Raw genomic sequence first — 23827 nt, forward strand, 5'->3', positions numbered from 1 at the left:
GCACACTCAAAATTATTTCAGTAGGGAAGAGGAGATGCATATGATTTATGAATACAGTTGAATAAAATGTATATTTCCCAATGAGTGTAATTAGACAAAATTCCTGGGAACAAAACCTGTGTTCATTGTATTTGGAGAGAGAAGCTCCCCCCTCCCCAGTTTCTTTTCTAAAAATGAGTGTGTTCTATATCCTTAATGCAGAGGAGGCTGGGAAATCTGGGGAAATGGCAAGGAATATGTCTGCTTGCTTTCACCTAGAGTGTCAATGATTTCTTACGTTCTCAAAGTCGGGCCTGCTTCTTGTGAAATGGTAAAAGCTAAACAAGTCTCTGTTCCTTAAAATTCAGTTAACTTATAGCTTCATTTGCCTCAAAACATTAGACATTAAAAATTAATTCAATTACTGCATTTTTAATTTTGGTATATACACACCAACACATATACCATATTGTGGGGTGTGTCATTTTTATATGGATTTTTATATGGAATAATTTTATGAGCTAAACCAAGTTAAATCATTTTTGTTTTTACTCCCAACAGCCTTCGGATGTGTAAAGGGCAATAGTAAAACAAGTAATGAAGAAATAGATATGTATATTATATAATAATATTTCTGTTTTCCCACACCCACATTTCTTTTTTTCCCCAGAAAAGAAGGCCCAAAAAAAGGTTTAAATCTTTAGCCAAAAATTAATTATTCAAGTCCTCTGGCCTTGATTTGCCACTGAACTCAGGAACATATTTGCTAAGTCTTGTCTTAGGTGTAGGATGCCTTAAAATTAGTCAAAATGTAATTTGCACAAAAGGCAAAAACGTTCTTACTCAAAATGGCTATAAACAAAGCAACCACTTTCATATTCTTTAGCTTTCAAAGGAGATGTGCAAACAGGAACCTAGAGTGCATGCATAGCTAGCATGTTTATTAACTGCCTGTCAACCTTGTCGCAGAGAGCACCCCAGTGTTCCAGCCTCAGGGGCAAACCCAAGCCCCAGGTCAGACGTGGAGCAGACCTACACTAAGTCACACATATGTGCACACAGCCAGTTAGTGCCCTTCCTCCCACCAACACATGTTCCAGAGATCCCTCACTTGGGTCGCCCGGTGCATGCAGAACCCCACATAGCTCAGCATTCACAGGAAGAAATTCCTTGTGCTTCTTCTGGCCCTTACCACGCCTTTAGATCAAAGCTCTTTGTGTGTCTGCTTTGTTTTCTTAAGTTGAACTTGAAAGTCTTGGCGGTCAGGAACTATGTCTGAGTCGGCGTATACCCCATAGCAGGCTGCATATTGTTGGTGCTTACTAATGTGTTTGCATGGATGCAAAGACACAGAATGAAGGACTCAGAAGGAAGAAAGAATAGACACAGAGGTCATGACAAGCCTCTGACGTTTGCTGTAGACCTTCTGGCTTCTCTCACAGACACGAATGCACCTGCTGATGGACACAGGCCTGGAACTCACTGAGCAGCTCAGGATAGGAGGCTGCGGGTTGGGGAATGACTGGAGTGGGGAACACAGGGGAACTTAGTGAAAACATCCAGGAGCTAATGAACTTGGGTGTGGGCACAGACTCTCGGATGGTCCAGCCTCAGTCACCCCTTCCCCTCTCCCACCATGACACTAGATGCCCAGACCACAGGGCCATTTCTAAGGGGAGGGTGGTCTTGCCTCTGGATGGGCCTGACCTATAGGCCAGTGCACTCTCCATCAAAGTGTCTATGGCCTCACTCTCCCCAGACTGCGGTGGGGCCTGGTGAGACCCTCGTCCCTTTCCTGAGGAATGCTAGGCAGCACTGTCGGAGCTGCGGCTGTGAGTTCCCCGGGAAGGCAGGGCCTGAAGGGCACCATCAGCTCTCAGCGGCATCCATCACTCTGGTCCCAGGAATGGCAGCTCCAAGGGCAGGACTCTGTCTCCGGCTGCCCCTCGGAGCTCTCCCAAGGCGGCAGCTGCTCAGCCATCTGTGATGTTGAACAACTCCCGCATGAGGGGGCTAGCGAAGGGGTGTATGTCCTGGATGCGCAGCAGCCTCTGGGTGTGCTGGGCGTTGATGCTGCGAAGCTCGGTGAGCACGGCCATGATCTTCAGGAACAGGAAGCTGCAGGCCGCCAGAGGACAAGTTGGGGGTGCGGTCCACCCTCACCCCATCCCCCAACCCTGGGACTGTGTTGAAGTCGCACAAGTTTGGCCGTATTACTCTTAGAACACCTCCGGCAAGCCAAGAGACAAGGCTCGGTTGAATTCCTTAAGCTTCTCTTCGTCTGCGGGTGAGAAGGGCAGAGCAGCCTTGGGGGGACTGAGGCGCGGACTTGCACCCCTCGCTTGCCCCTCATGCCCTGGGCTGGAGTCCTTGGGCACAGACACCTCCATGGGAAAATCCAGGCATTGCTGGAGCCGGGTACAGAGGACGGTCTCGGGGGCGGGGTGGACTCCCTGCCCTGGCGGATGGCCGAGGGCCAGGACCAAGCAGAGCCGTTGTGGAGGCAGGGACTACAGGCTGCCTGGCGGACCCTTCCTGGGTCCAACCTGGGATCCAGTGTCTGCCTGATGCCTCCTGGCTCCACACAGGGGAGGACCCCGCAAATCAAGACATGGCCCAGAGGCTGAGCTCACAATAAAGTCGAAGTGGGCCAAGGAAGGCCTTGAGGTTTGAAGTTCAGCCGGCATACCCTGTGCGGCCTTCACCCCTCAAGGCCCGGGCCTGTGGGACTGCTGAGAGCCAGTGGAGGGGTGGAAAGCCCTGTTGGGCCGAGCCCTGAGCAGCCTTCCTCCTTTGGCCACGACCAGAACAAACTAAGGAGTTTCCTACCCTGTCTGCTCGTGTTTGCTCCTGCAGGAGATCAGGTAGCACTCAGAGGCATGGGCTCTGGATGTGTCTGCCTGGGGCCACCTCCAGATCCCACCGATCTGGCTGGGGACCCTGAGGCAGTCGCCCTGAGCCTCCAGACCCTGGCGGGGGAGTGGCGGCACCCATCTCGTGGGGCTGTGTTCACGATTAAAGGGGACAATACGTGTATACTGCTTGGTACCTGGGCGGGCACTTCTCCATGCAAACTGATTTGTTATTACCATCATCGTTGTCACGGTTATCTTTACTACCGCGCTAGTTACTGCGGGCTATTGTCAGAAGAGCCTGTAGGAGCCTCGGGGAGTACCTGGCTGCACCCGTCCCTTGCCGACAGGAGTGGAAAAGGGCAGACAGGAGCTGTGCCTCAGGGAGCAACGTCCTTGGCTGGGCTTGGCCTCCGGCCCCCCTCAGCTTTCTCCATTGTTAGGCTGGAGCTCAGACTGACTGGGCTGGAGGCCTCAGTGGAGGCCCCAGAATAGGGCCCCAAAGCCCTGGGAATCAGAGGCTGCCCTCTCCGAGAGGCCCAGAACAGGCGCGGGGCCTAGAGGACGGGGCTGCTGGAGCGACCCCCTCACACCCTCCCTGCTTGCTGCTCACCGGTAGGCAGGCTGGGGCCGATTGCACTCAATGTAGGCCTTCAAGGCGATGGCGAACCTCTCCTGCAGCTGGTCCACCACGCTGCACTGCACTACCCCTGGGCGGTCTGGAGGGGAGGGAAGACGGCATGGTGCCAGCAAGGCCACGGGGCAAAGACAAGATCAGCCCGGCCCAGAGAGGGCCAATTGCCAGCCAACCACCTTCCGGAGCCAGAGGCGCCCAGGCAGGGAACGGAGGGTAGCCCTCCGAGGGTGCGTCAGCCCACCAAGCCAAGGAGAAGCCAGCCGGAGGGCCCCCTCCTGGCCATGCAATGAATGGGGGCAAGGCCACCGACTGGGCCCTTCCCTGGGGAGGGCAGGGGTGGGCCTGCCGCCTCCTCCAGCTACAGCTGAGGGGGTGCAAGCAAGCCGGGGGCGGGGGCCGGGGGGGAGGGAGTGGCCAGGCAGGACAGGTGGGGTTCTCACCTGGGGAGAAAAGGGAGATGGCCTGCATCAGCACGTACTCCTCCTGATGCAGCTGCAGCTTCTTCAGCCTGTAGTGGAACTTCAGCATGGGCTCCAGGAGAAGCTGCTGGAAGCCACCTGTAGGTGGGTGTAGGATGGAGGGGCCAACTTCTCAGCCTTCCCTCAAGGGGGTCTTTTTTCCCATTGCCCAGTCTCTGCCCTGCAACCTCAGGACCCGCAGATCCTGGTGTGGCTCCTCTCCTCCCTCCACGCGTGTGTTTCCTTCCCTCCACCGGGGCCGGCAGGCCTCTCGCAGGCACCTGCGGGGTCTTCCAGGCAGTAGGACAGCCGGCCGCACTCCCAGGTTCCCGTCTCTGCATTGAACACCGTGTTGAATCTCAGCTGGCACAGCTCAAAGGTGGCCCCCTTCAGCAGGGAGATCTGGTCCTCGATGGGCAAGTCCCTGGCGGCAAGGACGGGGGGGGGGGGTGCCAGCTTCCACGCGGGGTGCTACAGGCCAGCCCCCTCCCATATCCAGAAATGGGGCCGGGGCGGGGGGCGGGAGCGGGCTGCAGTGGCTTTCAGATCGCCTCCGATGCCTCCCCTCACAGCAGCCAGGCAGGCTGCTCCTCCCCGCCCCCTCCCTCTAGGCGCCTGTTGCCGCGGGGGTCCGCACTGCCAGTGCAGCATGGCACCCCGTCTCCTCCAACTCCCCACACAGCCTCTGGCCCACGGTGCATGCCTCGGCTCCTCGTCCCCAGCCTCCTACTTTCTGCCTCAATGTCCCCACTTGGGATGACTGCCCCTTTAGCTACCCGTAAGTAAATCCTGCTGGTCCTTCAAGCCACACTGTCTTTGCACCTCCCAGAAGTCCTTCCTCAGGTGCCACTCCCTTGGCAGGAGGTCCACACTGAAGGCATAGCTGCTTCCTGCCGTCCGTTTTGGATTTAATATTTCTACTGCTTCTCTCCAGGCAGCCCAGATGCCGTGAACCCCCTCTCCAGGCACTGAGGACAGGCCTAGCCACAGTGGCTACCTCTGACATTCGTGGTTAGGCTGAGCCCCCTCCCAATCTGAGAGGCCTGACTCCCCACTGAGGGGCATTCCCAGTAGGAGCCCAGAAGGAGGACATTGAGGCTGGCTCTTGAGGGGCCCTCTGCCTGGCTTTGGTCTCCTTGGAAATTCGGTCCCTTGTTTTCTGCACCACCCCCTCTCCATTCAGATCCATAATCGCAGGAAGTTGATCTTATTCTCTCAGGTTTCCCAGCGCCTGGCTCAGGACCTGGCGGGTAGCTGGCTTTGAACTCTGTGCTCCCTGCTTCCAAATCCGGCCCCTCTGATGAACTGCGACCCTGTGCAAGTTCCTTGACCTCGGTGAACCTGTTTTCTACTTGTAGAATGAAGGCGGTGGTAATGCATACCTCCGGAGGCATTGTGCTCACAACTGCGCTCCCAAGAAATGCAAGTAACCTCACACCTTGATGTTACACTCTGGGTCATCGGATGTCAGGGGGAGTCTGCCAAGATCCACACACGTAAGCAGGCCTTCTCTTACTGCCTTGACCTAATTCGCTACCATCTGACCCGTGGCCACCCTCACCCCATTAAATAAGGCCTGCGTGTCACAGGGCAACTGTGGGCTCCTGGACTATAACCTGCCCTCTGTCTACTGATGGAATCAGGGGTTCCTTGTGTGTGTGATTCAGCTGTACCTGTCCAGGCCTGGAAAGGCCAGTGGCCAGACCCAGGAAAAATATACCATGGCCATGTCCATACCAGGCAGACTACGTATCATGGGGCTATGGCTGCCACCACGCCACAGGTCCCGGGGTTCCTGCCAACTCCAGCCGCCCATCGTGGCCCCCACACCCAGGTCTCAGGAGCCCAACCTTTGGTTCTCAGGACCCTTCACAACCTTCTCTTTGAGTCTATTCCTGTCTCTCCCCTTCTCCCTCTGGACTTCTTCCCTGTCCTTCCTACTCCTTCTTTGCTCTGGAACTGTCAACTTGTGATTCCTGCCCTTCCGCGGGAAAACAGGAAAGAGGTTCACTATCTGAATGTCCACCGTGTATGTGCCGGACGTTCCCAAGACGTTTTCTCATCTCATACAACAGCCTTGCAGCTGGGCATCATGGCAGACGCGGAGGCCGGGCACAGATGGCTTCCGTGGCAGGCCCAAGCTAATGAGCCTACAGCCAGGGCTCCACTCCCCAGCAGCACCAGCTGCCCTGACGCGGCAGGGTAGGTAGAGATAGAGGAACGTCTTTTGGCACCAATATCCCCCAGATTTAGGGGAATGCACCCTAGACCCTTTGCACCTGCTGGCCACTGCCCGCTCCTCTCCACACGCATCCAGCCAGCCACTGTGTCCTACCTGAAGTGGGAGATGACTTTGGCAAAGTTGATGATGCCTTTGAACATGTAGGTTGACATGTCGGCCATGTGGGGCAGCAGGGAGAAGATCTCTCTCCCGCAGCTGTCAGCCTGGGGTTTGTAGTTCCAGATGCTGCCGTCTTCTGCCCGCAGCCGCAGAGAGACCTTCAGTGAGCACAGGTCTTCCCTGATCTGGCTCCACTTGGCAGCTTCTTCCCCCACCGGAGTCTGCAGAGATTCCGGAACCTCGCCACCACTGCTGAGCGCTTCTGGAAGCTGAGACAGGAGCCGGGAGGTGGAGAGGGGACAGGAGAGACGGCATGTATTCTCCCAAACAGGTTCCTACACAGGCCACTGCTGCAGCCCGAGCAGATGCACACTAGTGCAGGCATACACACGAGCGCACGCACACGCATGCACACTCAGACACACACGCATGCGCGTGTGCATGCACACACACGTCAGGTGGTGCACTGTCTGGATCTGTGCGTCAACATTCCCTCGCATCTCTGCCTGGTCAGAAATGGGTTTGCTCTCTGCCCAGGGGAACGTAAGGGGTCTCCACCTATGGGTGTGTCCCAAGCATCCCTGACTTAAAAAGGAGGTTGTGGGAGCCACGGATGGAAAGAACAGACTTCCGGGGTCACTGGCTGACAGCTCTCTGAGCGGAACTGGTCACCTGCATGCCTGTGAGCAGAAAGCAGGAAGAGAGCACCGGCGTCAGACGCGGCTATTGTTGCTGAGATGACAAATGTGTCTCTGTTCACAAATGCCAGACCCCCAACAGGTCCTGACCCTGTCCTCACAAAGCCCTGAAGGCCGACCACCCTGGAGTAACTCAGCTTCCAAAACTCTGTTTCTGGCTCAGCTCCACTTGCTACCTGCCATGGAGGGAGAGAGCAGAGATTCTCAAACCTGAGCATGTGTCAGAATCACCCAGGGGTTCTTGTCGAAACACCAACCGCTGGGCCCCACGGTCAGTGTTTCTGATTCGGCAGGTCTAGAGTGATCCGAGAACTGGCATTTCTAATGATTTCCCAGGGCCCCTGCTGCTGTGAGGACTGGGGCCACTCTTTGAGAACCCCTGGGAATGAGACTAGGGTTTTGAGGAGCTAGCATAATGGCTGAGCCAACTCGGGAAATCCTCATACCCGGAAATTCTTGAAATTGGAGAAGGTGGTGTCGAAGGTTCTCGTCTGAGCATCCATCAGCTCTCTGATCATTGTCTGCTGCTCCTCAGTCAGACCCTTGGCTCCCACCAGCTGGGTGCCCATCCGTTCTCTCTTTTTCCTCCTGATCAGAGCCCGCCTCTGCTCCACAGCCGCATCGGACATGATCACTGCAGCGACAGCCGGGAACAGGCTCAAGCACCTGCAGGAGCTTGGCTGCACATGGTGACCCTCCCCAGGCAGCAGGAGGGGACGTGCTGGTGACAAAAAAACCCACCCTGTCCTAGACTGTGGGCTCCCCTGGAGAAACCCTGGGTTAAGGACAGAGAACGAGGTGCAGCTGGCATGCACCCTGTCCTAGACCATGGGCTCCCCTGGGGAAACCCTGGGTTAAGGACAGAACGAGGTGCAGCTGGTGTGCACCCTGTCCTAGACCATGGGCTCCCCTGGAGAAACCCTGGGTTAAGGACAGAGAACGAGGTGCAGCTGGTATGCACCCTGTCCTAGACCATGGGCTCCCCTGGAGAAACCCTGGGTTAAGGACAGAGAACGAGGTGCAGCTGGTATGCACCCTGTCCTAGACCATGGGCTCCCCTGGAGAAACCCTGGGTTAAGGACAGAGAACGAGGTGCAGCTGGTATGCACCCTGTCCTAGACCATGGGCTCCCCTGGGGAAACCCTGGGTTAAGGACAGAACGAGGTGCAGCTGGTGTGCACCCTGTCCTAGACCATGGGCTCCCCTGGAGAAACCCTGGGTTAAGGACAGAGAACGAGGTGCAGCTGGTGTGCTGCCCGAGGCAGTAGTTTTGTGACAACTTTGTGGCACGGTGGGAAGAGTCAGGCTGCAGAATCAAAAGGTGCTGGTTTTGAGTGACAGCTTTGCCACTCTCTAGCAGTGACCTTGAGCAAGCTCCTTAACCTCTCCAGTTTCCTTAACCTCTTTCAGTTTCCTTCTTCATAATCTGGAGCGACAGTGCTCCCCTCGCGCTGCTGCCACAATGAGGCATGGTGTGCCTAGCTGGGCTCCAGGCACATGGTAAGTGGTCAGTCAGCAGCACCTGACAGTGACCTTCTTTGGTGGATTAGATACCAGCCAGACTCCTCAGAGCCCACCCCCGCCAAGGCATCTGGGACCCTAGAGAGCCGGGGCTACTGCTTAGCAAGAAATATCTACTCCAGCCACTTTCTATGTAGCCTGGAGCCTTAGGGTCTTCCTTGGATTTCTGGAACCTGCTTACATGTGCTGAGCAAAGAGGTGGGGGTTGGTACGAGGAACAGCAGGGACAGCCAGGTGAGGGCCTGACTCTGAGCTGGCCTGCAGGAAAGGCCCTCTGTCCACGCGCCCAGGGAACTTGTCCCCTGAAAGAGGCTGCCCACTCTGTGAACCATGGAGACAAATATGCACTGGAAGCTTCCAGCATTTTCCCCATCAGCTTTAATCTCAGAGTGACCTGGGAGCATAAGCGTACACCAGAGATCGACAGGTAGAATGAGAGCATCCTATGTCACCTGTCGCCTGTCTGCAAATGGTTCCTCTGTAGGACACCAGGTTTGGGAGGCTGATGGGCACTAGCTGCTGGAAGGTTGGGGGTCATATCACACCACGTGTCTCTGGCTTCCTTCTCCCCAGTTCACCTCATTCAATTTGGCTAAACCACCTTTAGGACAATTATGACGGCGACATAAAGAATCACGCAGGGACATCTGCGGAGGAAAAGGAGACTGAGATGCCAACCACACCTCCCGGAGCAGAGAATAAAGATGCACCGGCATCTGTCAAGTCCCTCCGGGATGGGCCCGTGGTTGTGGGGCGGGCAGCTTGCGCGTGTGGCCCACAAGCTCTCCTCCCTGAGTCAGCCTGTTGCACACAGGCCACACGCTGACAGAGGCCCCTGTGCGTGTCTGCACACGTGCGCATACACGTCCCCACGCTTCCTTCCTACTTGAGCCCCGGTACACCTGTCCCAGGCTCACGGTGCGCCTGCGCCCCAGGCCGCGCCCCTGCCCGCCCAGGGCACTTCCCGCTGCTCACTCTCCTTCTTCATGCCGCTCTCCAGGCACTTGCGGAGGCGGCAGGCCTGGCATTGGCGCCGGGTCTTCCGTGTGATTTCGCAGGTGCCCTTCCGGAAGGGACACCTCAGCCGGGTGTTGCGTTTCATGGCTCTCCTGCGAGAAAACAAAGAGCGAAAGTAAGGTTCGGGGAACACCCAGGCTTCCTAGGCCGGGGGTGGGGTGGGGGCTCCAAGCTACACTTGTCCCTGGACCCTGTTGTACTCCACACGACACAGATGTTCATCTCTTGCTGGAACGTGGCCGCCGACGTGGTTGCTTTTGGACCTGCACTAGTCCCACCGAACCCCGTGGGACCGGAGAGACCCTGAGGCTTCGCCACATCAGCCCCAAAGCGGGGCTTCTTCACTTAGGAGACGCCGAGCTGCCGCAGTGCCTCCCTGGAGGTCCTCCTGTGGGTTTGGCCCCCCAGCTGCTGACTGGCAGCCCAACTTACGGATTGTAGGGTGGGTCCTGGCTCTAGGGTCCATTTCCAGTCACATGTCCAGGCACCAAGAACTCTGCAGAGGGCCAAGTCATGCTGGCTGCCCCGGGACCTCCTGAGGGTCTCAAGTGGGCCCCTAGGTGGGAGCTGCTCTCCGCATACCCGGCCCTCCCTGAGGGCAGACGCCAGCTCCTCACACATTCTTTCTCTGCTTCCCTCCTTTTCTGGCCTGCTTCTTTTCCTCTTGATCTGAGCCCCGCATTGGGCTTTGGTCTTCATTTGGACAATGTGAACCCTTCTGTGCAGGTCTGTCTTCCTGTGAGCTGGTACTTTTCAGTCCTTAATTTTTTGACCTCCCTGTTTGCCTGTTTCTAGGTGAGACTGTTTTGTCCTATTCTTCTTTTATGCCATTCTTTGCTTAACAACCACTCCCTGAAGCTGATTTGAGCACTTGTGTTTTGGCTTTTCAAATTCTTTCCTCTTTTATGAACTGATTTTCCATTTTATTCAAGAGCACATGGAGGAACAAAAGGGGTATCTTAATGGAAGGGGCCCTTTCCCAGGTAAGATAGGAAGATGGAAGATGAAACAATCCTCTGAGATATTCATGGCTCTCCTGAAACAGTAGGAGGCTTTTGAATTGGCCACTGCCCCACATTCTGAACCCAGGAATAGGTCAAGCTGAGGCCCCGAAGCAGTGCCCAGTGGGCCAGTGGCAGAAGCTGTTAGACGTGACCCAGTGTGTTGGGGTGACAGGTGGGTGAAGGCTGGAAGGTAACTCTACCTGAAAAAGCCCTTGCATCCTTCACATGTCATGACATTGAAGTGGTAACCAGTCGCCTTATCCCCGCATACACGGCAGATTTGGGGACCCCCATCTCCCTCATCTGCACTGATGGCTGGCTTCCCAGGAGCTGAATCTGCTTCTTTGTAGGACACAGGGTCAGCATGCTTCCAGCTTTCTCCAGGTCTCACCTCCAGGTTTGCTTCCAGGCCTCTTGGTCTAGAAGTGAAGAAAACCACAGGGAATGAAGGGGCTGGACAGGGATGTGCTGAGACACTCCTCCCTGTGAGCCGTTCACATTCGGTCCGCTGAACCATGGGAGAACTGGGGGTGGGGTTAGACTCGTTATCGGGAGAGATGTCACACTGGCTGTGTGTGTAATAATAGGGCCTTGCAGGAACACATGTGAACAAGAACATGGCAAGAGAAGGTTACGAGGAAGAAATGAGAAGGAAAAAGAAAAGCCTGCCTGGGTGAGCAATTCTTGAATGGACTGAGATTAGCCTATGACCTGGTCAGAGGCCCAGGGGACAGGCCGCTTGTTGGAGATGCTTCTGGGAATGGGGAGACCTAGGGGAGACAGCCTCTCAGGCATGTGGTGGCCCAAGCTCCCAGAGAAAGCTGAAAAGGCTGGGAAGAAAGGGTAACCAAGCAAATGGGGAGAAAGAGAGGAGCCAGGCTCCCAGAGCACTGGAAGATAGTGGCCCACGTCCCAGTCAAGCTGGGGCATAAGTGCGTAATCAAAGAACTGGCAGCCGTTTGGTAGACTTGTGTTTGAGATGCTCGCCCCGGGGAACGTTCACCTTGACAGTATGCCTTGAACTCTATACTTGGAATGAGCACGGAGGATGGTGAGCAGAAATGGGGATCTGTCCTGTTCATGATGCCTCCCAACACCAACATGGCACCATAAGCAAGAGCCAGCAGAAACAACTTAACAGCAGAATTCAACATGCAAAGAATTGTCTGCCAAAGGACAAAGGGGAGGAGATGTTTACTTACACTGTGTCTGACTGATACATTCTCCAACTCTGTAATGAGGAGGTATTAGGATTAATGCCAGAGTCTCACCTCATAGCATTTGTGTAACTTTTACTTTGTTTTGCCTAAGTTTACCGTTAAGTAAACAGATCTGGTACATTCTGTAGTTCATTCTCTCATATCCTTATGAAGCCGCAGTTGGAGAACCCATGACAGCTTTGCTCCGAAGTCAGCTTCCAGCAAACCACACCTTCTGGGATCCACACCCTAGTGCGTCCTCTCGCACGAGGAATCTGGGATGGCCTGTGACCGATAGAATTGTGGAGAACCAACTGTGGGGAAATGACACTGTGTCAGTTGTGGGCCAAAGCCACAAGAAGGCCTGGTAGCTTCTGCTTCTGCTCTTTGGGGGAGCCCTAACCTACCGTGTGAGAAAGTTTAGCTATGCTGCTGGGGTGACCACCCAAAGGGACCATGTAGAGAGGCCATGTCAAGAGGGAAAGCCCTGAGAGGACAAGATGAGAAAGGCCCATATGCGCCAGTGCTCCAGCCCTCCCCACCAAGCCCCAGACAAGTGAGCAAGCCCTCGTGGACGTCCCAGCCCAGGTAAGCATCCAGCTGATGCCATGGAGCAGGACCCCTAGCTGAGCTCTGGCAGCACGGAATCATGGCAGAAAATAAAATGGTGGCTGGTTTAACCCGTAAGTTTTGGGGAGGCTTATTACGTGGCAAGAGATCATGGAAACAGAACTCCGAGAGTTCCGTTAGAGCTGACCTGGGGTGGATGGGGGTGCCATCTGATGCCTGCAGTTCTACCCTACTCCCCCCTTACATCAGTCCTGCCGGCATGGTGCCCTGTGGACAGGAAAATGACAGTGCCTGGGTGACTGGTATGTGCCAGCCACATCTCTTGTACATGTGAATTTAATAAGACTAATTAAACATGCAGTTTTAACTGAATCCATCTGGGCTCGCTCTGATGGTCGCACCTGTTCCTCACCGAGCTTGGTCATCTGAGCATGCTGGAGAACATGCACTGCAGGGAGGACACGTCTGAACTTGGGGAGAAAGGAAGGAAGGAGAGTGGTGAATCCCAGGGTGATAATGGAGGGAAATTCTAAAGGAAACGTGGAGTTAAGTTTCTGCTATGGAAGGAGCCAGGATCCCCAAGTGGGGCCGGGGGAGGACTCCGGGCTGCCCAGGAACCGGGGAAGGACTGCAGAGGCAGCCTTGGAGGATGAGAACTGCATGGCCCCTGGGTGGGCTTTGACCGTGGAGGACAGTGGCTACAGGAGGCTCACACAGACACCCGCGCAGAGCACCTGCATGGTGCTAGCTGAGCAGCTTCAGGCTCCAAAAGGAGGCCAAATGAGGCCCTATCCACAGACCTGGCGCCTGCTGATCAAGGGGGATTGAGCTGTGAGAGGCAGCACACTAGGCGTGAGTGTTTACACGACCTGGATGGTATGGGGTAGATGGCTGATCATGACAAAAGACCAAGAAAATCAGAAAAGTGTGTGAATATTCACGCTCCTCCCCAGCAGAAGGAATGTGTGAAAAGGAGGTGCCGAGAAGAGAGTCTACTTTGGGGAAGAGGGGGGTGGGAAGCCATCCACTAGTGACCCTTGGAGTCAGATATTGAGAGACTGTGTGTGAGAACATCGTGAGCCATGCTGTCGATACATCCAGGCCAGATACCGGGTATAGACTTGGGAAGCAGCTTTGTGTGCAGGGAAGAAGGAAATGCCCAGTAGAAAGCCCATGATGTTGCCTGTTGGGTTGCCAAGTTTAGCAGAGATGTCTGGAGGTGGAGAAAATTCTCACCAGAGCAGGAAGAGGAAAATGCTAGAAGGGGAAAGAGCAGGAGAGACACCCTCGCCTGGGTGCCGAAGTAGATTTGGGAAAGAGACAACACTAAGGAAGTGAGAGTGGAGATTGTCGTTGAGGAAGAGTCAAGAGCAGAGAGAACAAAGTTCAGGGACCCGCATGACCAGTGGCACAGGTGGCAAGGTGGGAGGAGCATGAAGACATGGAGAGGAGAGAGTAAATGGCCAAAGGGAGACTCTGATGATGGGTGTTTTTCGTAAGACAGCGGGAGAGAAGAGAGACTTTGGTTAATCCTGGGGCCAGAAAAGAATCCCAGAGAGAAAGCCAGCCATGATTGTCTTGGAGCCACAAGGCAGAAAGAGCAGACTGGCTGAACCAAAAAGCATTGTGGCAGTTGCCAAAGCAGGACATTTACTGAGCTCCCAGTGCAACGGTTCAGGGGCTCTCCCACCTCCCCCCACAACGTGCACCCACAGAGCTTGGCGTTCATCGGAGCACCCCTTACAGCACATGGGCACGCTGCACTTTGCTCCGTGATTCTCCAGAGTCACTGAGTGAGACACGGGCACTCTCCTCTTAGGCTCTTGCCCAGCTCCCTTGCCGGCCAGTGAGCAGAAGCACCCCAGCCAACAGCACACCCTGCCCAGCTAGTGCGGGAGAAATTTCATTAAGTTCTCGACTTAGTCAGTGGGCAAGTGGAGGTGCCATGAGTCAGCTTATGTGAGGTCTCAGCTTGTACAATTGGAGGGGTCTTCTTCAAGAAAAAGAACGCACGTTGCAAACACAGAATTAGGTACCAAAGAGAAGATGTCCTTGGGAGAAAGACTGAGAAAAGAAATCACAAAAAATTACAACTATTAATATTGTCCTTTGTGGGAGACAGAATAATGGCTGCCAGAGATATTCACATCCTAATCACTAGGACATGTAAATGTGTTTCCTTATATGGCAAAAGGGTCATTTACAGATGTGATTGAGGAAACAGACCTTGAGAATCAGAGAAACTCTCCTAGGTCTGGTCAGAGAAGGAGATGTGATAATGGAAAAGTGGTCAGATGCTACGTTACTGGCTTTGAAGATGGAGGAAGGGGCCGTGAACCTAGGAATCCAGGCAGTCTCTAGAAGCTGGAAAAGGCAGGAAACAGATTCTCCCCTAGACCTTCCAGGAGGCACCAGCCTGACAACATCTTGGTTTCTCCCCAGTGATACTGACTTTGGACCTCTGACATGTAGAACTATAAGATAATAAATTTTGTATTAAGCCACCTAGTTTGTGGTAATATGGCAGCAGCAGTAGAAAACAAATTATTCCCCTCATATAACAATGATATGGTAATGTCATTTTGCATGTGAAGAACCGAAAGATAATGAAGTTTTTTGTCCAGTATCATTGACCAAAATTTGCTTTTTATTATGATAATGAGAACATTTTCATCTTCACTTCTAGCTGAGGACTATTGTCAAACATAAGAAAACCTCTATCAAGATTCTTCCATATAAGACTTCATATTTGGAAGAACTTTCCGTGGCCGAGGTTCTGGCTCCACACATCTCAAACCTCACTCCCCTCCTTTAGCCCGTGCTGCCACCTGCAAGGATGGTGGATGAGCAGCAGAGCTGGGCATTCCTGGGACCCGTGGCTACACTGGGTGGTTAGCGGTAACTCCACATGCAAGTAACCGCCACCATATGCATACTCAACTGCATGTACCCCAACCCCATCTTCAGTGAGCCCATGGCCATTCTGCCAACACCTGACTTTAGGGAAAATAGGACAGTGGAGTAGAAACCGTCTAAAAACACCCGTGCTTGAATATCTTACTTTTGAAAATGTGACAAAGCATCACTGTGGGAGGGAGCCCATGTACGGAAGGGCCCAGAGGCCTAAGCTTCATTCGCTAGAATCAGTGTCTGCTCTGGTTCCGCTGTACCTGTCAACGAAGGGGCACAAGCCGCTGGAGTCTCCAGGAGAGATCACGTCTCAGACTGGCCGACAGAGCCTTTCCTGCTCAGTCTCCTCTGTGTGGCAGCCCGATGCCAAACGCCCTGACAAACACGGCAAAAGGAAGTCTTCAGAGAAGCCCCTTCCACTGGTCAGGCAGAGCGGGGCTGCCTCGCCTGCGGTTGACCCTGTCCTGCCTCTCTGCTGCGCTGTTAACTCTTTAATCTCCTTCAGTGACAAGGACTGAGGCTTCTTTTTCTATCTGGCCACTGTGAAGGGGGAAGAGCTGGCTTTGACTAGGGTCGGCAGCAAGGTGGGAGCTCCAGTGAGATCTGGGGCTTTGAAAGGAGACCCATCAAACAACGTTTTTGGTTTTTTTTTTTTTAAAGCACAGAGATCAAGGAAAGCTTTTGATAGAAAAAAGCATTACCCCCCTCCCTTGTCCCCTCACATCAGAAGACAGGATGTGTCAGATAAAATGCCAACATTTGTGAGACAATTACATGAGAAGAACCGGCGTGGCAGACGAGTGTGCACAGCCTCCCATCTCTGTCCTCCTAAAGGAGACTCACAAATTCACTGAGCCTGACCTTGTGGGAAGAGGACACTCAGTCGACCTGCCCCACCCACGGCCACCCTCAGGGGGGCGCCTGGCTGGACCAGGCTCTGCAGGCCTGTGAGGATGGTGTGACTGCTCTCTCTAAGGGACAAGTGATCCACCGACCCACTGAGACCCTCTCCTAGTGCTACTGGATGTCAGATATACAGACAGAGCCAACTTAAAGGGCTGACGGGCTGAGGGGCTGCCTTGGGAGCCACCGTATTCAAAGGGTATCAAAACATTGCTGGAATAACTCAGAAACGAAGTAAACCATCAATTGTTTCCTTTCCTATGCTCCTTGACAGTGTAGACTAGTCTCTGTGGAGTGACCAGGGGCACTCCTATGCCTGTCACACGGGGCCACTCCAGCCAGCCGCCTGAGGATAAGGCTCTGACAACCCTGAGTAGCCTGCGAAAATCGGCAGACAGACCCAGAAACAGAATGATGTGCGGTGCAGGGCTGTTTGCAGGCAGTGAGTAGACTATTTTATTACCTAAACACTTAAACATCCCTTCTAAGAAGTTGTCTGGCTTGGAAAATGGCACAGAATAAATTACTTATTTTGGCCATGAAGGAAATGATACACATTTTGCATTAAAAAAGCATCACTTGCCAATAAATATATGAAAAGATGCTCAATGTTACTAATCATTAGACAAATGCAATGAGACCTCACTCTACACCAATTGGGGGGCTGCTGTCACAGAAACGGAAAATAACACGTGCTGACGAGGATGTGGAGAAATTAGAATCCTCGAGCACCGTGGGTGGGAAGGCAAAATGGCACAGCCACTGTGGAAAACAGGATGGTGGGTCCTCAAAAATTTAAAAATAAAACCACATGATCCAGCAATTCTACTTCTGGATTGAAAGCAGGGTCTTGAAGAGGTATTTGCACACCCATGTTCACAGCAGCATTATTCACAACAGCCAGAAGATGGAAGCAACCAAATTGGCCACCAAATGATAAAGGGTATACACATATAATGTAATTTTATCAGCCTTGAAAAGGAAGGAAATCCTAGCACATACTGCAACACAGATGAACCTTGGGGACATTATGCTAATGAAGAACCCATCACAAAAGGACAAGTACTGTATGGGTTCGGTTGTAGGCATCTAGAGCGGTTAAACTCATAGAAACACAAAGTCAACTGGTGGCAATGTACAGTCATTAGAGTTGATAATACAGTATTGCTAACGTAGTTAATCAGCTAGTAATGTTGTTTATTGGAAAGTTGCTGGGGTAGAAATTAAGCATTCTTCACACACACACACACACACACACACGCAGTTAACTGTCTACTGTGTGGGGTGAGGGATGAGTTAATTATTTTGACGTTGGTAATCATTCTAAAATATATATGTCTATCAAATCATCACATTGTACTTTTTTGGTATTATTTATTTGAGAGAGAGAGAGAAAGGGAGAGTGAGAGGGAGAAGCAGACTCCCCACTGAGCCGAGAGCCTGATGTGGGACTCGATCCCAGGAACCCGAGATCATGACCTGAGCTGAAGGCAGACGCTTAACTGACTGAGCCACCCACGTGCCCCACATTGTACATTTTAAATATATACAACTATATTTGTAGTTACTTCTCAATAAAGTTTTAAAAGGTAGGAGAGTGGCTGCCAGGGCCTGGGGTGAGAGAGTAATAAGGAGTTGTTTAATGGGTAGAGTTTCAGTTTTACAAGATGAAAAAGTTCTGGAGATCAGTTGCACAACAATCTAAATATACTTAATGTTACTGAACCCTACGCTTAAAAATGGCTAAGATGGTAAATTTTATGTTATGTGTATTTTACCACAATTTAAAAATATACCATCACTTGTCACTAAATAAATGTTAATCAGATATTTAAAGAATATTAAAAGGGAAGCCAAAATATTAGACTGAAGCGGGTGACCACATACCTCAGTCCCGCTTCGCCTGGGCAGCCCTAACGCCCACAGAGAAGGCAGCCCGTGGAGCCAGGTGCCGGGCGGGGCTGCGAGGAAGCAGATGGCCAGGAGGCAGACGAAGCTGGAGGAAAGTAGTTAAAGAAGCAAAGGAAAGAAGGAGCAACAGTGGTTCAAAGCACTAGAATAATGAATAAAAAGATAACCAGGTCACAATCCAGCTGCACTGGAGCTTGGAGGACCTTCGCTTTCCAACCACATCGGAATCTCCGTGACAGTTAAGATTGCTGTCTGCTTCAGAATCCGCACCAGGTAACTCAGAGCACGTGCTTATAATCGAAGATCGGGATTCTGCAATGTTAAACAATGTGCAAACAGATCACCTGGGGAGCTTGTTAAATGCACGTTCCAAGCCCTGGGCCTGGGGTGGGTCCCGGAGTCTGCTGGCGCCTCTGGTCTGCCTCCCCACTTGGAGTAGCAAGGACCTACGAAATCCAGCTAACCCAGACCGAAAATCGGCAGTCCACCAAAGGGACGCGATGGAGAAGGTGACCGAGCGGCAGGCAGAGGGTAAGGCAATTCAAACATTTTTAGGGGTCGAGAAAATAGAGGAAGTAATCAAACACACATGTGAAATCACTGGCATTGTCAATTGTTGTTTAAAGTCGATATGCGTTTGGGGGTGAGATAGACAGCTCCTTCCCAGGGAAAGGGTGTGGGGAAGAGATGAATATATATTTAATCTTCAAATAAGCCAAATCAAACAGCTTTGAAGCCAGGTCACCAAGATTATGGGGAGGCAAGAGTGGGAAACTTGGAGTCGAAGCTGCAAGGGGTCTAAGTGGAGAGGGAAATTATAGAAAGTTCATGATTTTAGGGATAGAAACTATTGGAAACAGCAGGATTGTAATATATATGTATGTTTTATATGTAGTATGTCTTATGTGTGTAGATAGACATATATGTATCTACACCCGTAAGTGTATAAAATCAGAAATGTATGGATGTGTGTGTATATATGTCAGAACTGACCAGAGGGTAAAGAGGGGGAAAAAGCAGGTAAAGGGAAATTATAAAAGAATTGAGTTTCTGGGGCGACTGGGTGGCTCAGTCAGTTAAGTGTCTGCCTTTGGCTCAGGTCATGATCCCAGGGTCCTGGGACTGAGTTCTGCTCAGCAGGAAGCCTGCTTCTCCCTCTTCCTAGGCCTGCCGCTCTCCCTGCTTGTGCGCCCTCTAGCTCTCTCTTGCTCTCTCTCTGTCAAATAAAAAAAAAAAAAATTGAGTTTCTACGAAGTTGACGGTGACGCTTATAAACTATTGGCTTTGTTCAATGAAGGGAAAAGGTTGGCAAATTTTAACTCATGGTACAGTTTTATTATTTATGAAGTGATTGCCAAATCATCATCTCAGGTGGGAGCGCCTGTGAGGTCTGCAGAGAAGGGTCTCTGCGAGGTTGAGCAGGGCCAGACAAGTCTTATTATCCCCTTTATGACTGAAGACTCTGGGGCTGTGTGTCCAAGGTCACAAAGGCAACAAATGATACAACTTTTCCCTTGATTCTGATTCTTTCTCTAGTGTGAAGGGATACACTACATACTATGTAAGTTGCATTTTGTAACAAAAGTCACAGGGATAAAATGAGATCATATATTTAAAGTTTTTTGAAATGGATCAAATATTGTGAACACAAGTGTCCCCCCTCCTTGGCCCTGGCATGGGACAGGCACCCAGAGGAAACTCAGACAGGAAACATCACACTGCATAAATTCAAGCGAGCAGTCAGCTGCTATCTTCAGGTGGCCATAAATGCAATTTGGCCTTTGTGCTTCCTAGGATGCAGTCATCAGATCCAAAGGGTCAGAAAATTTGTTCCCAGACACAGATCAGGGTTGAGATCTGGTGTCAGCCCAAGTCAAAAGTACACCCAGTACTATCTTTCAATATTTAACCGAGCACGATGACCTCTGAGTCAACTGCCTGTCTCTTCCATGTGTTTGCAGTGTTCCTGCTGCCTAGGGTTTCAGAGTGTGGCTCTGTTTGGAATTCATAGAGACCCAGGAGAATTGTTTCAGACAGTACATGAGGAATTTGGATGTATCTCTTTACGTTAATTTTCATTTGGATATTGTTATTTCAGTGTTTCACAGAAGTTTAGGAGATATGGCGGGTGGATGAGCAGGTGTTGGGTGGCAGGGAACTCTTCCCAGTCTCCTTCAAATCCTAGCATTTAGAAGGCCCCTGTAAGCCAGAAGAGTCCCCCACACACTCCTATGTCAAAGAGTCCTATAGAGAAGTCTCCAAGAAATAGGAGTTCACAGCATGAAATAATAATTAAAATCAGAAACATTGGGGCGCCTGTGTGGGCTCAGTAAGTTAAGCGTCTGGCTCTTGGTTTTGGCTTAGGTCATGATCTCATGGGTTGTGGGATTAAGCCCCACATCCAGCTCCCTGCTCAGTGCAGAATCTCCTTGTCCCTCTCCCTCTGCTCCTCCCCCAACTCACTCTCTCTCTCCCCCCCACTCTCTCAAATAAATAAATAAAATCTTTAAAAACAAAAATCAGAAACATAAAAATACCTAGGCATCAAAGGTTTTGTGAATGGTATCCCTAGAATTGTGCAGTGTACAACTCCTACAACTGTATACATCAGCCCTGAGATTATCCTCAGTCATAACTAGTACTCTGCATTGTGCTGGAAGTCCAAGAAAAGACAATAAGACCAAAAAAAAAAAAATCTGACTCTGTAAAGGTGAGGAAGGAAAGAATAAAACTCATTTTACATATATAATATGGTTGTCCACCAAGAAATTCCAACAGAATTAACTGATAAAGTTTTACAAGTATTAAGAGAATTCAGTAAGGTGACCAGACAAAATATCAAAACACAAAATAGATTTTGGGGTGTCTGGGTGGCTCAGTTGGTTAAGCATCCAACTCTTGGTTTTGGTTCAGGTCATGACCTCAGGGTGATGAGATCGAGCCCCATGTCGTGCTCAGTGCAGAATCTGCTTGAGTTTCTCTCTCCCTCTTCCTCTTCCCCCTCTCACTCTCTATCTAAAATAAATAAATAAATCTTTAAAAAACAAAACACAAAATAGATTTTGTATATATCAGTAAAGATCAATTAGAACAAGTAAAACTATAATAGAAGTTGGCTCTATAATATTTCCTATGTTAGAATAGGAAATAAATTAAAAAAAAAAATCCAGCAGCAGACATGTAAAAATGAGAATTTAGTACACAATAGAGGCAACTTTCTTTTTTTTTTTTTTTTTTAAAGATTTTATTTATTTATTCAGCAGAGATAGAGACAGCCAGCGAGAGAGGGAACACAAGCAGGGGGAGTGGGAGAGGAAGAAGCAGGCTCATAGTGGAGGAGCCTGATGTGGGGCTCGATCCCATAACGCCGCGGATCACGCCCTGAGCCAGACGCCCAACCGCTGTGCCACCCAGGCGCCCCTAGAGGCAACTTTCAAATGAATGGGAAAGGGCAGAATTAATTTGGAAGAAAGGACTAAAGGCCTATTTTTTTTTAGGTGATAAAGTTATTAAAAGAAAGTGTGCTAATACTTTATTATCATCATCATCTTGGGAGGTTGAGAAGGCTTCCTTAAATAAGCCCCAAAGAACAAAATCCGTAAAGGATTTTGAGCGCATGTAGGAGAGGTTGTGTCCTGTGGGACAGGCTGCCTACAATAAAGGTAGAACACTCATGGGGCCCAAGCCCCAAGGGCTGGAGAGGGGGTTGGAAGAGCCTCTGAGGGACCCCTTGCAGAGATGATGAGGCCCTGTGACTGTCGTGCTGCTGTCTCAGCCCTGGCCCCGAGGGCTGCCAACAGGAACTCAGCGACTGAGAGCAACCGGGGCTGAGTTGTTCCCAGCCCCCACCGGCCCGCACCTTGGTATTTTTCTAGATCAGGAGACTCCCAACTCTGCAACAGAGAGCGGGGCCGATTGTATGTATGACTCATTGTGGCTGATATAAAATTGAGATTTCCACTGTGATTATTTCTTTAGGAGGCAAGCGCATGATCAGGAAGCGTGGTTAATGGAACTCAGTATTAAGCGACCATCTTCATGGTTCTTCCCATCCTGGAAATGCGAACAGCTAAGGCCAACATGACACACAACCCTCTAGACTGCTGGCCTCAAATGTTAAGATCCATTTGTGTTCCCACACTTTTTTTTTTTGCAGGGAGCTGGGGAGGCAATCTGCCCCCAGCAAAAGAAAAAGAAAGAAAGAAAGAAAATCCATACCTGCTTGGTGGCAACTTCTTTGCTGCGACTTCTCCTTTGGGGTCCGCTTCGAATAAGCAGGAACAAAGGATCAATCAGTACCCCTGAAGTCCTTGCCTTGGTGAAGACTGGAGCATTACCTTAATCTTTTGTCTTCTTGCAGTAGTGAACACTTTGGGCAGAGGCTCTGGCTCCCGCTGGAGTGAAGCAGTGCTTCCTCTTCCCTAGTCGTAGGTTGTTTCCCAGGATGTGAGCCAATCTTGTCTCTCCCCTACATTTCAGTCCAGGTCAGAGGTAGGCTCTGCGTGGCCCCCATCCGGCACTCCTAAGTCCCAAGTCCAGAGCTCCAACTAGCAAATGAACCGATTACCGTATTTACTCTCATTACATGCCCCCACTTTTTTCTCTCATGTCTTCACTGTAGAGCTGGAGAAGGGGAGGAATGCTGCTAGTATCTCTTTGTCTAACTGGTTCTGTGCAAATTCATGCATCTGATGCTCTCTGTGCTATGGCCTCTGGGGCTAAGTTAATTCGAACCTAGATCTCCTAACGTGTCTTCCTTTGTCTAAGCCACCTTCCTGGACAGTGTTACTTGACTGGGTGATGAGTGAGGGCCAGCGTGTGGAGGTGAGAGGGGGCATGCAGGGAGAGCGGAAGAGGGAGGGGTGAGGGGGCTGAGCCTATTGCAGGGGAGTGTGACCTGCAGCTCTAGCCTTAGGACTGACGGCTGACCAGGAGCCAGAGAATGGGTCTGAGACTCTGTCCTCCTCCAGGCCTGCCAGGAACCAGCAGCCCCTCAGTCCACAGCCTGATCCTTCACGTTCCCAGGGGGGAGCTTGATGGCTGTTCTAGCTCTCAAGTCAAGTGAAAAGAGTAGACAAAAGCCAAAAGCAGTGGGTTTCACAGTATCTGTTTCTTCTAGTTGCTTTTTTAAAAAGCTGCTCTGTGGCAGACGTGGGGAGTGGACTAGGCACGTGCTTCTGACAACAGTACAGCTGGGTCTTGGCGGAAGGAAAGAGGGGAGGAGGAGGGGGTGGGGGGAAGGAAACTAATCAGTTTCCCTGGACAGGGATAAGAATTAGAGCTTTCCAAACAAGTAGTACCATCTTCTTGGGAAAATTTGGACTTCCTTACCTTTGCTTCTGATTTAAATTGTTTTTATTTTGAATTAGATATTTTAATCCAGCCCTCCTGATAAGAAAAGCAGGAGTAAGTATGGTTTTCTTGTTTTTTAAACTGGTTTCTTCTCTTCCACTCAATTTTCCCGTCCTGGATGTGAGAACGATTGGAGTCTAGGGTTAACGTTTATCAAGCAGTTGCTCAACTTGCTGTCCTCAACCAAATGCAGAAATACAACAGTACACACGTCTCACTGTTACGGGGCTGCAGCCAGCAGCGGTGACTGTGACCCATGGCCATGGGACTCCTTTCTTTCAGTCCCGTTTCTGTCTGTCCACAGGGGATTCTGCTAGCGCTGGATTATAAATCCCACTGGTTGGGAGGTTGGCTTTGGGCCTTGGACAGGGAGGACCTGGGAGAGGTGAAATACTGGCTTGGGCTCGCGGTGGAAGCAGCCTGTCTAGGGCGCCCTGGGGGCTATATTCTGGGCCCAGCAAAGCTATGACCAACA

The 23827-nt window shown here is 51.3% G+C and overlaps 1 protein-coding gene across 18 annotated transcripts; it reads right to left on the minus strand.

Annotated features, from left to right (window-relative positions):
- Positions 1 to 394: 394 nt before the first annotated feature.
- Positions 395 to 22540, minus strand: NR1I2 (nuclear receptor subfamily 1 group I member 2). 18 transcript variants are annotated; one of them, XM_048215135.2, is made up of 13 exons: positions 22219 to 22513; positions 15447 to 15561; positions 12678 to 12746; positions 11824 to 12020; positions 11710 to 11738; positions 10708 to 10926; positions 9462 to 9595; positions 7412 to 7599; positions 6262 to 6536; positions 4208 to 4350; positions 3909 to 4025; positions 3445 to 3550; positions 395 to 2097 (listed from the first exon to the last, which is right to left on the minus strand). In XM_048215135.2, exons 5-13 carry the CDS (start codon positions 11727 to 11729, stop codon positions 1953 to 1955), a joined length of 1347 nt encoding a protein of 448 aa, XP_048071092.1. In that variant the 5' UTR covers positions 11730 to 11738; positions 11824 to 12020; positions 12678 to 12746; positions 15447 to 15561; positions 22219 to 22513; the 3' UTR covers positions 395 to 1952. The 18 variants fall into 18 exon arrangements, with proteins under 18 accessions (XP_048071092.1, XP_048071094.1, XP_044238350.1 ...); XM_048215137.2 differs by having other exon boundaries at positions 395 to 2260; XM_044382415.3 differs by lacking the exon at positions 12678 to 12746.
- Between the last annotated feature and the right edge of the window lie 1287 nt (positions 22541 to 23827).

Source organism: Ursus arctos, unplaced genomic scaffold (genome assembly GCF_023065955.2).
Source record: "Ursus arctos isolate Adak ecotype North America unplaced genomic scaffold, UrsArc2.0 scaffold_4, whole genome shotgun sequence".
Taxonomy (NCBI): domain Eukaryota; kingdom Metazoa; phylum Chordata; class Mammalia; order Carnivora; family Ursidae; genus Ursus; species Ursus arctos.

Excerpts from the sequence above, each read along its gene's own strand:
- NR1I2 (XM_057306792.1), bottom strand. The coding sequence starts at position 11,126 with ATGTTCTTGTTCACATGTGTTCCTGCAAGGCCCTATTATTACACACAC. Across the intron at positions 6,537-7,411 it reads CCAATTTCAAGAATTTCCGG|CTTCCAGAAGCGCTCAGCAG; the intron begins GTATGAGGATTT and ends CTCCTGTCTCAG. Across the intron at positions 4,351-6,261 it reads AAAGTCATCTCCCACTTCAG|GGACTTGCCCATCGAGGACC; the intron begins GTAGGACACAGT and ends CCTTGCCGCCAG.